Source organism: Microcebus murinus, chromosome 6 (assembly GCF_040939455.1).
Source record: "Microcebus murinus isolate Inina chromosome 6, M.murinus_Inina_mat1.0, whole genome shotgun sequence".
Lineage (NCBI taxonomy): Eukaryota > Metazoa > Chordata > Mammalia > Primates > Cheirogaleidae > Microcebus > Microcebus murinus.
This window is the reverse complement of record NC_134109.1, coordinates 4,205,780-4,221,310: the sequence shown is the minus strand read 5'-3', so window position 1 is coordinate 4,221,310 and position 15,531 is coordinate 4,205,780. Positions and strand designations below refer to the sequence as shown.

The following is a 15,531-nucleotide window of genomic DNA, read 5'->3' as shown; positions in this document are numbered from 1 at the left end:
TTAATTGGCCAACTGATATATATATAAAAAATTAGCCGGGCATGGTGGCGCATGCCTGTAGTCCCAGCTACTCGGGGGGCTGAGGCAGAAGGATCACTCAAGCCCAGGAGTTTGAGGTTGCTGTGAGCTAGGCTGACGCCACGGCACTCACTCTAGCCTGGACAACAAAGTGAGACTCTGTCTCAAAAAAAAAAAAAAAAAAACAACAATAAAAAACTAGTTAGTATCTTGAAACAAATATGGCTATGCCTCCATACGTGGCTCCCTGGTCAAAATAAATAGTGGATTCTGAATCTGTGGGTCTCTGGAGAGGGACGGACATCTAACACCTAGAGGCACTCGGTTCTCCCTGCCCCTTCTAGTGTCCATGGCTTCCAAACCAGCTTCCCCATTTCAGGTGAGGGCCAACGTGAGCAACTCAAGTGCCTCCGGCTGGAAGGGCTGTAGGAGGACATGAGCAGGGCCTGCCTCCTGCCCCGCACCGGGCAGAGGACAGCAGAGCCAGGCGGAGTGAGCGGCCTCCAGGTGATGGCAGGTGCTTTTCTTTCCGGGCATGATCTCAGAGGAGCCTTCACTGCTGTGCCCTGAATTTCCTTAGTCTTTTTCCCAGTTGTGTGAAAACAGCATGATCCTTTGCCCTGGGTGGCTTTTCTCATTAGGGACCAGGTTAAGTGGCCTCTGGGGAAATGTGCCACCTTCAGTGTGGTCTGTCAGTGGTCAAACGAAGGCTGACAAAGGTCCACAGCCAGCTGCCCCGCACGAGCCACAGTGAACAGCGGGTCTGGGGCAGGGATGGGTCCAGACATCCGTGGGCTGGGCCAGGGGGCCTGTCCTCTCGAGCCATGTGCCACCTACTTCCTAAGCCTGGCTCATTTAATCTGGAGACTTTGACCTCACGTGCCTTAGAATGGAACGGTGGCTGCTTCCTCCAGGTCACCTTTAGTTCCTTCGTGCCTGGTTTCTGGGTGAGAGGAGCGGGAGTCTTGTGGGTGGGCAGTTGGGGAGCGTGTGTTCAGAGCTAGAAGCGTTCTTGGGGGTTAGCCTGGTGATACTGCTCATCATTTCTGTACCATCTCTAAAAAGGCCTCACTTTACAAATGATGTTCCGCTAATAGCCCCCGCATGAGAGCTTGTGGGGAACCCATGGCACAGAGCCTAGACCTAGAGAGCTTGCGGGAGGGGCCGGGACTCCGAGCCCGGCCTGCTCCCTCTCGGGGCAGATGGAGGCGAATGCAGTGCCCCAGCCCCACCAGCACTGAACCAGACTCTCATGACACTTTCTACACGACCTCAGGACAGATGCTTTAGTCTGTCTGCCTGCAGTAAGACCAGCCCCAGGGGTGGTTTGCATGTTACTGTTTGGGTTGGGAAGGGCGTCATTATGACCAGAGAAGGCTTTGAACAGTCCAGGTGGAGGAGGTGAGGAATTGGCATTCAGACCAAACCTTCACACCTCAGCCCATGACTGTCCCCTTGAGGTTCTGTCCTCTCTGACATTCATAGGCCTGCCGGGGTCAGATGGTGAAACCCTCCTGGAACCCAGAGGCAGGCGGCCAGTGTGGCCGACGGGACTTCAGGACGTGCTCGGGCTCCTGCGCCCCGCCGTCCGTCTTGCCGTCAGCGTCCCCCGTCTCAGCAGCTTCCGTCAGGGCAGGAACATGGACATGTTCCTTTGTCGTAAATTGTATTTAAACTAAATATTCTCCCTGTATATTCTGGTGAAACAAGGCTTAATTCTGTTAGTTTAGTATTATAAATTATGATCAAACCCAAACTTAAAGCTGGAATATCTTTTATCCCTTAGTTTTGAGATGAAATCTCTAGCAGGAATGAAACGACACCTCTGCTGAGCACAGAACAGCTTGTTAACTACTAGATTCGAGAGTTGTCACATTCCTTTAATAGGCTCCCCGCCATGGGGGCTAATCAGACATTGTGCAGATTCTCTTCTGGGGAAATCTTTTGCCTAATTGATATTTGTAAAGCTCTTAATTGCCAACTATCCTGTTTCTGGTGCAGAGACCACAGTTAGCACAAGTTGCTGAGGATGACGGGGCACGTGAGCAAGTTCATCCCATCAGATATTCTCCCTCGACCGGGCCATTCTTTTCTCATTTTTCCCTATGAAAACTAATCAGAAGGATGCAATAAAGTAGCACTCCCTCCCTAAAGAGCAGGCAGATTAGGGCAGTGGGATTGCTGTGATTGGCATGGATGCCAGTTTGGGGGGTAGATTCTCCACTCTTGAAAATGTGCCCCAAACTGCTGTGCAGTTAAGCTGTGCAGCCCAGGCTTCCCTTGAGAGCGTCCAGCGTCGTTAGGGGAGGTCTCAGTGTTTATTTCTTGTCTTCCTCTTTTACCACTTGATCATCTTTAGACTAAATCACAGGCTTAGAGAAATAATGTGACTTTTAAAATTAATTTTCTTTTGACTGGCAGTTTTTCCCCAACACCTTCCCTGTTCATCATGGCTAAGTGATCAAAGCGCCAAGCAGTGAACAGGTGTCAAATCAATGTTCCACTGCCCCATAAGGCCTCATGGCCCTCGCCTGCACGCTGGGCGCTGGGCGGGTGCCAAGCGCACGCAACCCTTGGGCCCGGCCTCTTTCCTGCCTTTCCAGGGAGTGTTAGCACCCTCTCCTCCTCCGGCCTGCAGCAGCTTCTGGCCTGTGCTGGCCTCACCCTCCTAGGAACGTGCCAAACCTGCAAAAGCATGCCTGGCACTGACACCAGCTTGTGTCTTGGGGACCCTGTGCTCGGGACATGCTAGGCTCAGTGCCAGAGCACTGGAGGCCAAGCCCACGTGGTCTTTGTGTCACCTTCCTGTAACTTCTAGGTGATCTGCTCTGCCCTGGCGGAGGCTGCAGCGAGTCCCCACTGGGCGCCCCGCCGGCCTCTCAGGTTTGTCCACCACGGCCAGGAGCTGCCCAGCCCAGTGCCCGAAGCAGGGCACCCTTGGATTTTGATCACAGGGCATACTTGCCACACAGCAATCCATTCTAAAGTAATTGTTAACCAGGGCTGTCATCAGAAGCAACCCCTGCTAACTGAAACCCCCGATTCCGTGTTGTGTGAGTGTAGACTACAGGAGGTGAGAGGAGGATGGGTCTGCAAGATCTCTCTGGGACCTGGGCCTAGGGGGTGGCGTAGTTCCAGTTGGCTCCCAGCTGCCACCACAACCAGGATTAGGGCTTTAGCCAACAGAAACTGGAGAATGAGTGTGCACTTATTTTGTGCCAATAGGAGAGTGGTGGTCTTCCTGCAGCCCAAAGAGTGGGTGGCTTTTTGGGGGTGGGGAGATGGTCCAGACTGCAGAAGCATGTGTCCCCACCAATCTGAGGCCCCGGGAAACCTGGTGCCCAAGCACCCTATGTCTCAGCGCCCCGCCTGCCCTCGGGACCACAGAGCCGTCACATGCTCCCCGAATGGGAGAAAGTCTAAGGCAAAGGAGGGCCCGAGGGGGACAGCCAGACTTTGGCAGTCACAAGTGGCAGTCACAAGCCACCTGTGGCCACTGAATCCCAAAACTAGGCCTGTCCAAATGGAAATGTGCTATACGTGCCAGCTGCACAGCACACTGTAAAGGCTTCATGTGAAAAAAAGTCATTAATGATTATATGGATTACATGTTGAAATGACAATATGGAATATATTTGGTTAAATAAGATTAATTTCACCTGTTTTTAAATTGTGACATGTGCTACTGAGAAGTTGTAAATGTCACCCGTGGCTTGTGTTACCCTTCTGTTGGCTGAGCCTGGTAGGGACACCACCTTCTGTATCGGGCAGGCCTGTCTCTTCGGCATGTGCGTGACTGCGGTCCCCTCCCCGTGAAGAGCTGGAAGAGGGACGCAGAGCCTGCGGGTTAGGAAAGAGGCCTGGAGGAGTGGCTGCCGGGTGAGGGGCCGGCGCTGTCTTGCTCTGCAAGGAGAATCGAGTACTTTTCTCTTGTTGGGATAAGGAGGGACTCTCCATTCGATAGATCTGATACTGTTCCTGTATGTCACATAGTTCCTGGGAACCACCGTCTTCCCATCTCAATCACCTTAACCCTTCTTAAGGTGCTCATGATTTGACACAGAGTATCATGTTCGAGTTTCCTTACTCCGGACTGTCCTCACGGAGTGGAGTCGGGCTTCACCGAGGTGGTGAAAGCGCTGTGTTCCCTCCGAGGGCTGCCCTCACCCCGGGCTGGGCGGGCCCGAGCTCTCAGCTCCTGGCACCTGCTGTGTAATTTGCTCCGTGGCCTTGATGGTCTTGAGCGAGAAGATGGGGTATGTGTGGGCTCTTCGCCACAGAAGCCCGAACAGGGTCTGTGCCTTCTCAGGGATCCGAGAGGAAAAGAGCTCCTATAGATTCTGAGTAGGCGGATTGCTGCCTTCCATTTGCTTCCTGATCTTGTCTAGATGAACAGAGCTCAGTGTTAAAGGAAGAAACTGTAGGTAAAATGACCTGGAGAGGGGCAGCTTGTTTCCCAGCTTCCCTTCATCAAGGTGTGGGAGAAGCTAAAGGTCAACTTCAGACTGTCACCCTCACTTGTATCCAGGCAGGTCCAGCTGTGAGAAGGTAGCAGCGTTTGCTCCGGTTAATGCTTAGAGGTAAAGGCTTGTCATTGGTAAACCGTGCTAACTATCTGCAGCACTGGGACAGCTTAAGGATAAGTGTGTGTTCATAGAGCTGAAAATTGTAGCTTCAGTGTTGCACTGTTGTAATCTTAAAATTATTCTTAATTGAATGCCAAACTTGATGGAACTATGTGCATCCTGATAGTAAGTGTAAAGAAATGTCAGCGCTCTTTGCTGTGTGAGTTTAACTCTTAGGTTTATCGAAGCCCAGGCCTGTGTTACAAGATGCGGGTGAGAGCCTCCCGCCTCTCTGCCCCACCTGCGCAGTGGGAGCCACCCTGAAGGGGCAGACAGAGCCTGTTCTTACTGGTGTCCTGTGTGGACCAGCACATCCCTTCCGCGCATCCAGCTGCAGCTAAGGGCAGGACTGGGCTTGGCTCTGGGGCTCCCCACCTCCTAGGCCTGGGTCCTCCTTTCTCCACCTGCGGGGCCCTACACACTTGCGGTCACCCAAAGGCAGAGGGGTGCCACCTTCACACTACCCACGAGAAAGCAAGAATCCCTAGCACGCCCTGGGGAGGGTGTGCAGCCCAGAGCTGTGGCACCGGGGCTGCTCCAAGAGCTCCTGTGGGGGTGTGGGGGCCTCTCTGTGGCGCTGAGTTGTGGCCCTGGCCCGAGGAGGCGCCCCAGGAGGTGTCCTGGACCTTTGGGGCAATGAAGTTCCAAAGAACCCAGGCTCCTCTGCCCTGGAGAGACCACTTTCTCCCCCAGGGGCCAAGGCCACCTCTGCCCGCCCTACTCCTGGGCCGTGCTGAGGCCCAAATATCACACCCAAGCAGGGTTCCGATCAGTTAAGAATGTGACGCAGTGATGTGGCTGGGAACTGAATAGGTGGAGTGGAGGGCTTGTTAAACACTGGCTTCCAGACCAGCAGAAGCTAACCGTGATCAGGCGAGACGCTGGCGGAGGGCGCGCTCTGTGACTTCCCGCTGCCGGTGTGGTGCTGGATTAATGGAAACTGCTTTGTTTGCAGGGCGTATTGTCATCCCCAAACCAGGCCAGTTCTCCAGGTGGCACTGTAGTGTAGCGACCTCACCGCTGCTCGCACACTCTCCCCGGACTCGGACTTGAGGGAGTGACCACGAGGAGCCACAAGCTGCGCTTGAGCCACGGCAGGCAGCGGACCTCAGGCGGCGGACCTCGACAGGGGCTGCGTGGACGCGTGCCCGGCTCGCTCCGGCGGCGCTGTGCTCTCCGCTGTTCACCCAAAGAAGTTGTTTCCATTTTTAAATCAGTCTGTTGGGGCTGCAGTAAAAAATAAGAAATGGAGTTTTCTTGCTTTTTACTCTAAAACTCAATGTAATTAAATCTCTCATATATATGAAATATATATACATACATAGTGTAAAATAAAATATTTCTTGGACAAAAAAATCCCCTTACATCCAGCTGTTATAAATAGTACTTCACTTTGTTTTTGCACTGATATTTTTAGGTGGTCAGAAGACAACCTAGAATGCACTCATACAGTTACTTTCTGACTTAACTATGTAATTCAGGAAGACAGATGCTGCAATCATAGATTTTTGGAAATTGCACTTACAATAGTTTAATGCTAATAGAAAATTACTTTGAATTTGGGTGTGGTGGATTCATGGCCCTCCAAGGTGTGAAAATACCCCTTTCATCTGTTAACGTTTATTTTAATACTGTTGTTTCCAATGCAATCAACTCTGTATTATGTGTACAAACAATGTAATTCTACAACGGGGGAAATAGTACCTCACCAGTAATTTTCATCATTTAAGAGTGGTATTTCTAACTCACAGGAAAACATTAATATTAAAACTATCTTGAATATACCGTCTACCTTCTGTTAAACTGGCTCAATTTTTAATGTAATTTTTTGTTGAATTAGGTGGTATGAAATTTTTTTGTCCTTTTTTTACACCATGTTCCTTGAAGCCCCGTCAGATTGAAGCTGATGGGACTATTCAAGAACATGGCTCATTCAGGGAGTTTTTGGCTCTTTGGCCCCTTCTCTGCCTCACTGTGGCCACGTGAGCCACCGAGTGTGCGTGGAGCCTGCAGCCGCAGTGAATCATTTGTTCTTACAGCTTAGAGTCCATCACTGAAAGCCTGTGACCACACGTAACACGGTTTCTAAGGTGAGTATGAAAGTGCTCTGTTAACTACATCACGACACGAAACAGCTAATGAAGCATTACCTGGGATTTTTTTTTTTTTTTTGAGACAGAGTCTTACTTTGTTGCCCAGGCTAGAGTGAGTGCCATGGCATCAGCCTAGCCCACAGCAACCTCAAACTCCTGGGCTCAAGCGATCTTGCTGCCTCAGCCTCCTGAGTAGCTGGGACTACAGGCATGTGCCACCACGCCCGGCTAATTTTTTCTCTATATATTAGTTGGCCAATTAATTTCTTTCTATTTTAGTAGAGAGGGCGTCTCGCTCCTACTCAGGCTGGCCTTGAACTCCTGACCTCGAGCAATCCTCCTGCCTCAGCCTCCCAGAGAGCTAGGATTATAGGCGTGAGCCACCGTGCCCGGCCTACCTGGCATTTTTATTTGGTTGAAACCAGTTCATGAGTGGCTCTGAGTCTGGGTCATCCGACACCCACTTACAAACTCCACGGGTTACCAGCATCATACTAGTGTGTGCGGCTGCCAATCATGTACAGCTGGAGCCTTTCAAGGCTTTATTTGATGAGACTCTAAACCATGACGTGTCTGAAACCCATTTCTCTAAGTGATCACATTAAATTTGGGCAATGTATAAGTTATTTCAGGCTTTTAAGGAGTGTGCTACATTTTTACCATTTATGTGAATGTAGCAACAGAAAAATGCACATCAGCCCAGGTCTTGGTTGAATTCATCTTCAGAGGAGAGGTTGGGTACGGTCAGGCTCCCCGCTTGGAAGGCCTCGCTGCCTGAAGTGCCTCTGCATCTAAGGGCCCTGCACCATGGGGTGAGCCTTCCAGAAAGGTAAACAATACAAAATACTTGCTATGTCTTAAAAGAAAGAATCAATTTGCAAGTCAGACACATGCAGAATGACCTCTGTTTAAAATCAGATACTAGCACATTTTGGGTAGTTTAGTATTTTTGTTATCTTAGTCAAAGCACTGGTTTCTAAGTGCTATCAGTTATACAGAAATCCGGTGCCAGGAGGGTCCAGGATACCTAAGCAAAGCACAGGTATATTTGGAATGTGGAAGGAACTGCCTTGAAAATCAAGTCTAGAATTCTTACTCTAGTTATCCTCCTGGGTTGTCTCATTCTCTTTCTTTTTTGTTTGTAGGAAGTAACAGGTGGAAATCTGACTGACACCAGAACAATTGTGTGTGTTAAAGCGTAGTATGACCCAGCCACGTGCATAGCTTTCATCAGCCCAGAAAGCGGCGTCACTTGAGGTGGTTAGTCCCAGCTCTGCCTCAGTCCAGTCTCTGTCAACTTTTGTTGGGTTCTGGAATGCAGTTTGGCCATCGCTGTCAGATGCATTCCAGATCACTACAGATGCACCTACGCCAGGAACAAATCTTTATTTTTAAGGGCACTATCCCTAATATTGGTTCCTGGCCAAGTGGTCCAAGATGGCTTCCAAAATCTAACTGCCTGTAACCATTTCCACCCAGCAGCACACAGTATCTAGCAGGCCTGGGACAGAGAGCACTGGGAGTCTGCTCGGTTTCCCTGGTAAGATTTGTGTTTGCTTTTCTCACTTCTTGCCATGAGCTTTCTCAGACCTTTGGAGTTGGTGCATGCATGCTCCACACACAGGGACTGGGTCTCAAGGAAGCCAGGAGGAGCTCCGCTCCAGCCACCCCTGCTATGTCACGGTGTGGCCTGGGGGACAGCAGAGGAGATGGCAGGAGATCACAGAGCCCGTTGCTGCCACCTTGCCTGCTCTCAGGGTAGGTCTATGACATGAAGACACCATCAGTGTTTGAGTCCTTGGACAGAGATGTTTGTTTACTGCCTGCCCCGCAGCACCACCGGCTCGGCTCCAGAGTGGAACGCGGTCAGGCTCCACGTGCGTTTCTGCCCCAGCTGACCTCTTCTTTCTCCAAGACAAGGAGGGCACAGCAGGTGGAAGAGGGTGGATCAACACAAGATGAGTAGGGAGCACGGGCCAGCACTCGGCGGGTGCCCAGCGAGCGGTTTGGGAAGAATGTATTTTACCGGGCTGGTGGAGGAGTGAGACATCATTCTTGCTTCTGCTCAGAGTTCTGTGGTGATAATTCAAGTGCTTCAGGAGCCATTTAATAGTGTTGTCCAGAAGAACTTAAATGACCTGGCCGGCCAGCCCTCACCACCTTTCCAATTTGGGAGTGGGCAGAGCCCCCAACAGGGCTCTGACAACAGGAAGAGGTGGCCTCCGTGGGATGAGCCAGCTTGGCCCCGTGCCCTCAGCTCTGGCCAGCACCTGCCTGTCACAGGGCTGGGAGGCTGGGCCCAAAGGTGGACATGGAGAACCACAGCACTGGAAGCTGCCTTGGGACCCTGCTGCTGCAAGAGCAGGCAGGTGCGAGCTCCAAGTGAAATGCAGGACATCCAGGGCGGCCAACAGGATTTTCCTTCTCTCCAAATCTGCAGGAAGTTGGATTTGCCCTTGTTAAGCTGACGTTTGAGCGTGCAGAGTGCCCCTGCTCCTCCACAGAGCCCCGGCCTCCCTGGGCCCGGTGTGCCGGGTTCCACACTGCTGCTGAGCGTTCATGCTGGAGACCAACACGAAACCAGGAAGGCCGCATTTGGCGGACAGGGCATGTCCCCTGTGAGCTGGGCCTGCCTCTGGAGAGCCCCCACCGTGGGGAAGTTTCTTGCCCAGCATCTGCACATCACATTTGCTTTCTCAAAAAGGCATTAGAAGGACCTTCGAGATTCCTCCCCCCCCCCTTTTTTTGAGATGGAGTCTTTTTTTTTTTTTTGAGACAGAGTCTCACTCTGTTGCCCAAGCTAGAGTGAGTGCCGTGGCATCAGCCTGGCTCACAGCAACCTCAAACTCCTGGGCTCAAGCGATCCTCCTGCCTCAGCCTCCCAAGTAGCTGGGACTACAGGCATGCACCACCATGCCCGGCTAATTTTTTCTATATATATTAGTTGACCAATTAATTTCTATTTATACTAGAGACAGGGTCTCGCTCTTGCTCAGGCTGGTTTCGAACTCCTGACCTCGAGCAATCTGCCCGCTTTGGCCTCCCAGAGTGCTAGGATTACAGGCATGAGCCACCACGCCCGGCCGACATGGAGTCTTACTCTGTCACCCTGGCTAGAGAGCAGTGGCATCATCATAGCTCACAGCAACTTCAAACTCTTGGACTCAAGCAATTCCCCTGCCTCAGCCTCCTGAGTAGCTGGGACTATAAAAGGTGCACGCCACCATACTTGGCTAATTTTTCTATTTTTTGTAGAGATGGCATCTTGTCCTTGCTCAGGCTGGTCTCTAACTCCTGAGCTCAAGTGATCTTCCTGCCTCGGCCTCCAAGTCCCTTTATATTTTATATACTTAAAGGGGGGTAACACACTTAACAGGCCTTGAATGTGCCTAACTTAAAGCTAGTCCTGATGACAGCAGCCGCTGCCTCTCTCTGGACTTGGTTCGCTGGTGGCCTCCCCCAATCCGGGCTAAGAATGTGGCTTACCTGCCTGCAGGTCCTTCTTCTGACCCATGCCCCACCACTCCTGCCTCCCCAGTCTTCTGTCTCACTGGCCCTTCCTGCCGCCGGGCTGGGTGGGACTCTGCCCCAGCCCTGTCTCTGGTCTGTGAACCTGTCTCGGCTTCCACTGGGACTCCTGACCCCCAGGCCCTCTGCAGAGGCAGAACGGCGCCCACCCTCCCTGCTCGGACACCTCCCCGTGATGGGGGCAGCCCTGGCAGGGTCTCAAATGGCTTAAAAGGAAGCTTCCACCAGGCCCTCCCCACATTCATCCAAACCTCACTTCCAGTCTTGAGTCTGCCCTTCTTTGGCTCCTCTGCCACCATGGGGCCCAGACCAGACACCCGTACCCTGGGCTGGCTGCCCCTCCACGTGGCCCCGTGTCCACCGCTTGCAGCCCAGATGTCCTGTCGCTCCTGGCTCTGCTTCACCACCCATCAGGTGGCCTGGGGGTGGGGCCCCGGAGAGCACCTGGAAGGAAGGAGTGGCGTCACAGATCTGTTTCAACAGAGGAATGAGGAGACTCAACACTAACCTGGTAAATTTAGCTTTTTTTTTAAAATAAATTTGAGAAGATGAGAAAGAAGTAACACTCATCCACTAGGTCACATTCTAAGACAAAAAGAGGCTTACTAGGATTCTTCTCTCCAGCATCCTGGCTGGTGCCTCTGTTTCTCTGCAGTGTTCCCATCCCAGCCCGGAGGGAAACAGGTTTCTTTCTGTAGGACACAAGGTGCCCAACTTACTGCTGGCCCCCCAGAACCAAAGCTCACAGCCCCACTGGCAGGCGGAGGGCAGTGTTCTGTTCTCCCAGAAGTAAACCCATGTGGCATCTTGAAGCCTGGTGCTCAGCAGAGACCCCTCAGGCCTGTCCTCATGCCACCGCCCCACCGCCCCGGCTAATGTCCTGATGATGGCTCTGAGAACAAGCTTGTACGTTTCCACAATGGTTTTTTTTGAGACAGAGTCTCACTCTGTTGCCCAGGCTAGAGTGAGTGCCGTGGCGTCAGCCTGGCTCACAGCAACCTCAATCTCCGGGGCTCAGCGATCCTACTGCCTCAGCCTCCTGAGTAGCTGGGACTACGGGCATGCGCCACCATGCCCGGCTAATTTTTTGTATATATATTTTTAGTTGGTCAATTAATTTATTTCTATTTTTGGTAGAGACGGGGTCTCGCTCAGGCTGGTTTCAAACTCCTGACCTTGAGCAATCCGCCCGCCTCGGCCTCCCAAAGTGCTAGGATTACAGGTGTGAGCCACCACGCCCGGCCTCCACAATGGTTTTTTTTTTTTTTGAGACAGAGTCTCACTTTGTTGCCCAGGCTAGAGTGAGTGCCATGGCGTCAGCATAGCTCACAGCAACCTCAAACTCCTGGGCTCAAGCGATCCTCCTGCCTCAGCCTCCCGAGTAGCTGGGACTACAGGCATGCGCCACCATGCCCGGCTAATTTTTTCTATGTATATTAGTTGGCCAATTAATTTCTTTTTTATTTATAGTAGAGACAAGGTCTCGCTCTTGCTCAGGCTGGTTTCAAACTCCTGACCTTGAGCAATCCGCCCGCCTCGGCCTCCCAGAGTGCTAGGATTACAGGCGTGAGCCACCGCCGCCCGGCCCACAATGGTTTTTTAAATGGAGTAAAATTAAGCCATGCCAAAGGATTCCCAACACAATCAATTGCCCTAATATGCCCACAAAAGCTAAAGTAAAGGAATGGACAGCAAGGACACGTTTAACTCAGAAAATATTAAAATGAAATACTGTAACGACAGCTTATCCTTTAATAAAAATCAGGGGCTCCAAGCGCACACTCTGCAAGGTGCGTTCACGGCCACGTGCAGGAAAGACAGACACTCGGAGCCGTCCTCGGCCAGCCCAACGCACAAATCCCAGCGCATTCCTTCTGATCCATGTAAAAAGTCACAAAATAGTCCCTGCTCGAAATCCTCAGGTTATGAAAATGAAAACCCTAGAGTGAGGTGGTGTCACAAATGTATTGGACTGGAACACACAGTGCAGCTCTTCCAGGGCTGCCAACACGCGCGGGCTCCAGGACACTGGCTCCAGCCGGCGCGGGCGGTCGCAGAGCAGCTCTTCCCGGGTCGCCAGGCTTCTCCCGAGCCCCGTGTGTCCGTGCGGCCCTGGTCCTGCCTGGCTTTCCCCTGCATGGAGCTGAGGTGGCGCAAGCTGCTCAGTACTCTCCACCTTTCCTCTCTATGGTGGGCAAGCGACATTGTTTCAGGGCAGGTTTCAAGTCCTTCTGCAGATCTGTCTGTTAAAGAAAAATGACAGACATTCAGTCGAGGCCTGGGATGGGGCCCAGGAGTGGCGCCCTCAGAGAGCCAGTGGTGTGCGCTACCTTCTTGTTTGCACCAACACACTTCAGGGGCCTCAGCACTGGGGCCTTCCCGTTGGTTCCAGATCCAAACACCGAGTGCAGCGTGGGGCTGGAGTAAGACGACAGTTTGGTCACTCCTGAAAGCTTCAGTTTGGGCAGTTCCATTATGTAGGCCGGTCCTTGTCTCTTGGGATGGTCCTCCTCTTGCTTTAGGGACTGTTTCTTGAAACAGAACAAAGGTCAGTTGGACATAAAAAGCTTCCTTTTTATGAAAATTAGGAAAAACCAAAGAGGTTCTTTTGTACTACTTTTGCCTAATAAAATTTCTTGACCATGAGTGTGACCTTACAGTGACTACAAAATGTCCAGAACGTCCTCGACACCCAAGAGTGAGGTGGCTGCTCGATGGAGTCCCACAAAGATAAGCAAAACCTCACATTGCAGCCTCCCTCCTAGGGACCTGTCCTCTCCGATCTGGCCTATTCCCATCAGTGACTATCATTGTGCTGGTGCCATCTTGGTGCAGCCACCCAGCAGTACCTGGGGGGGCTGTAGCAGGAGGAGCCAATGCAGGCCCTGACACCTCCTGCCTCCCTCCCTCCTTCCCTCCCTCCCTCTCAGGCTTTGCACCTGAATCTGCTGGCTGCCTGCGCCAGTATGGCTTGTGAGCTAATAATGCTTTTTAAATGTTTTAATGGTTAAAAAAACCTTTCTGGCATGTGAAAATGATATGAAATCCACCTTTCAGTGTCCAAAGTTTTATTGGATCACAGCCTCACCATTGGTTGGAGTATTGCCTACAGCTGCCTTCGCACGGGACCAAGGAGAGGTGGGCGGGTGCGACAGACACCTCACAGTCCACAAAGCCGAAAATATTTCCTGTCCCACCCTCATAGAAAAGTTTGCTGACCTTTGATGTGACTGACAGTGGGGCCTGTCATAGGTACTGGCAGGGAAGGACACCAGACAAATGTTTGAAAGGGACCCTCTATCCAGGAGGGAGGGGCGGCAGAGCAGGGACAGGGTTGGGAGGTCATCTGTGTCCAGGCAAGGGCAGGATGAGGGAGGTGAGAGGGCAAACCCATAGGCTCTCTGAGGGTGGTGCTGCAGGGACAGTGCGGGGAGGAGTGACAGCTCGGGCTGAAGGGAGCTGCCTGCGCCCTTGGAGGGAAGGCCTGAGAAAGCCACAGGGAAACGGCACCTGTGGGGGAAGGATCAGGAGACGGGTCTGAGCAAGTTTGCCTCTTAGACACTCAAGTGGAGCTGTCGAGTGGGACGCAGGAGTCTAGATTTCTGGGAAGCAAGCTGGCTGCAGATCTGTGACCTTCGCTCCTAGCATGCACTCAACAGATGTTGGGTGAACGAGTGCTGTATGGGTGACTGAAAACACGAATGCTAGAAGTGCACATTGTCACACAGAGTTTGAGTACTAGCCCCAAACTGTAAAACTGGTGGGACTGAGCAAATGGGTGCCACATGGGTGACATCGTGTTAGGACTGGACATGGGCAGTGGGCAGAAAGGTGAAGATATTGCAAAATGAAGCTAACATTTCTAAACCAAACAGGCATGTAAAACCATCTCTGCTGACAGACGCAGCACTCATCTGGGGCCTGCTGTGCTTCATGAGGGCTCGGGCGTCAAGTAGAGAGAGTGTGGCTTGCCCAGAGCTTGGGGCTTGTCACTGGTTAGGTGGGTGCCTTGGGCCAGTGCTGTGGCTTCTCTGTGCCTCTTGCTAGGGTCATTCTGAGGGCAAATGACGTGGCATCTGCAACATGCTTTGGCACAGAACCTGGCACCCGCACATGGTCACCAGAACAGACCCCAAACTCATGTGAGGATCCCCCCTTGCCCGGCCCTGCTTATGTGGGATGGTAGCCACCGATCCTTAGCTAGTGGGGCAGAAAGGGCTTGAGCAATTAGAACAAGGGTCCCTAACATTCTAACGTGTGGAGACATTAACTGGCATAGTGTCCAGGCCTTGGTGGACAAAGTGCACTTTCAGGACAGATGCCGCAGTGTGGTCCACAGGTGGTGTCCTCAGAGAGACAGGCCACCCGAGGGCATCCAGTGCCCACTCAGCCAGGCTATTTCCAGCCCCGATTTCACTTGGTACCTGCTTTCTGGCCTCCTTTGACGTTTGCCAGCCGTGCCTGAGAGCTTCCGCTGCCACAGGGTGCTCTGGGAAGCAGGCTTTCCTGCGACTGGCCAGAGCCTGCTTCTCGGCCGCCCTGGGGGGAGGGGGGAGAACAAAACGCCTCTGCTGAGAACCTGCAGAGCACAACTGCTTGTTTGCCTTTTTTGTCCCAAATTTGTCTGTTGTGTGAATTGTCACCAGCTCTTCTTTTCCACATGAGCTATGATGAGGAGCCTTTTTTTTTCTTTTCTGTCTCAGCCCGACAGTCTCTGGGCCGGAAGCAGGGAAGGCTCCATGACCCAGGGGCACTGCCCTCCCGCAGGCCTGCACTGCCTACCCCGGGACTTGTGGTTTGGGATCAAACTGTCACCTCCATAGTTACACACACAGGAGTGTCCAGAGGTGTGGAAATAGACGACCTCAGGGCAGACACCTGTCAGGTTCCCATTCAGCAGCTACTTCCAGTGCCAGGTAATATCCAATGTACTCTAAAACCTTCTGAGTTCATGCTATAAATGTAAGCATTTATGCCATTTACACAGGGTGTGTGCCAGGCTCTTCTAGAATCTTACTAACTAGAGCCTCAGCATCAACCACAAAGCAGACAGACCCCCTTATCTTTGCCATGGAGCTGCTAACAGTCTTATTTTGGGGAGGATACACCAGAGAACAGCACAGTGGGGGTTCCAAGGAGTACTGACCACTGTTCACAATGGAGAGAGCTGTTCCCAGGAACAAGGGGACCCTCCAGAGGCCAGTTGGTCCCTTGCCCCACCGTGTGCCCCACAGGTCTCATTAGCCAGGTACTCTGTCTGTCACAGG

At 52.2% G+C, this 15,531-nt stretch overlaps 3 protein-coding genes across 19 annotated transcripts in view; 1 reads left to right on the top strand and 2 right to left on the bottom strand.

Moving 5' to 3' along the window:
- Positions 1-6,432, top strand: part of WDR20 (WD repeat domain 20) — a 79,861-nt gene extending 73,429 nt beyond the window's left edge. For all 10 annotated transcript variants that reach the window (XM_012746307.3, XM_012746302.3, XM_012746301.3 and 7 more), the window contains one exon: positions 5,599-6,432. In XM_012746307.3, coding sequence (XP_012601761.1) covers positions 5,599-5,652 — 54 coding nt within the window. In that variant the 3' untranslated portion in view covers positions 5,653-6,432. The remainder of the gene's footprint in view (positions 1-5,598) is intronic.
- The window catches only part of HSP90AA1 (heat shock protein 90 alpha family class A member 1), a 216,904-nt gene that overhangs the window by 120,450 nt on the left and 80,923 nt on the right, over positions 1-15,531 (bottom strand). The window lies entirely within an intron of this gene.
- The window catches only part of MOK (MOK protein kinase), a 68,001-nt gene continuing 64,463 nt past the window's right edge, over positions 11,994-15,531 (bottom strand). For 7 of the 8 annotated variants that reach the window (XM_012746461.2, XM_012746464.2, XM_076003708.1 and 4 more), the window contains 3 exons: positions 14,689-14,803; positions 12,595-12,795; positions 11,994-12,507 (listed from right to left, as the gene is read on the bottom strand). In XM_012746461.2, the coding sequence (XP_012601915.1) occupies positions 12,427-12,507; positions 12,595-12,795; positions 14,689-14,803 (397 nt within the window). In that variant the 3' untranslated portion in view covers positions 11,994-12,426. The remainder of the gene's footprint in view (positions 12,508-12,594; positions 12,796-14,688; positions 14,804-15,531) is intronic. The other variant, XM_076003706.1, reaches the window with a different exon arrangement.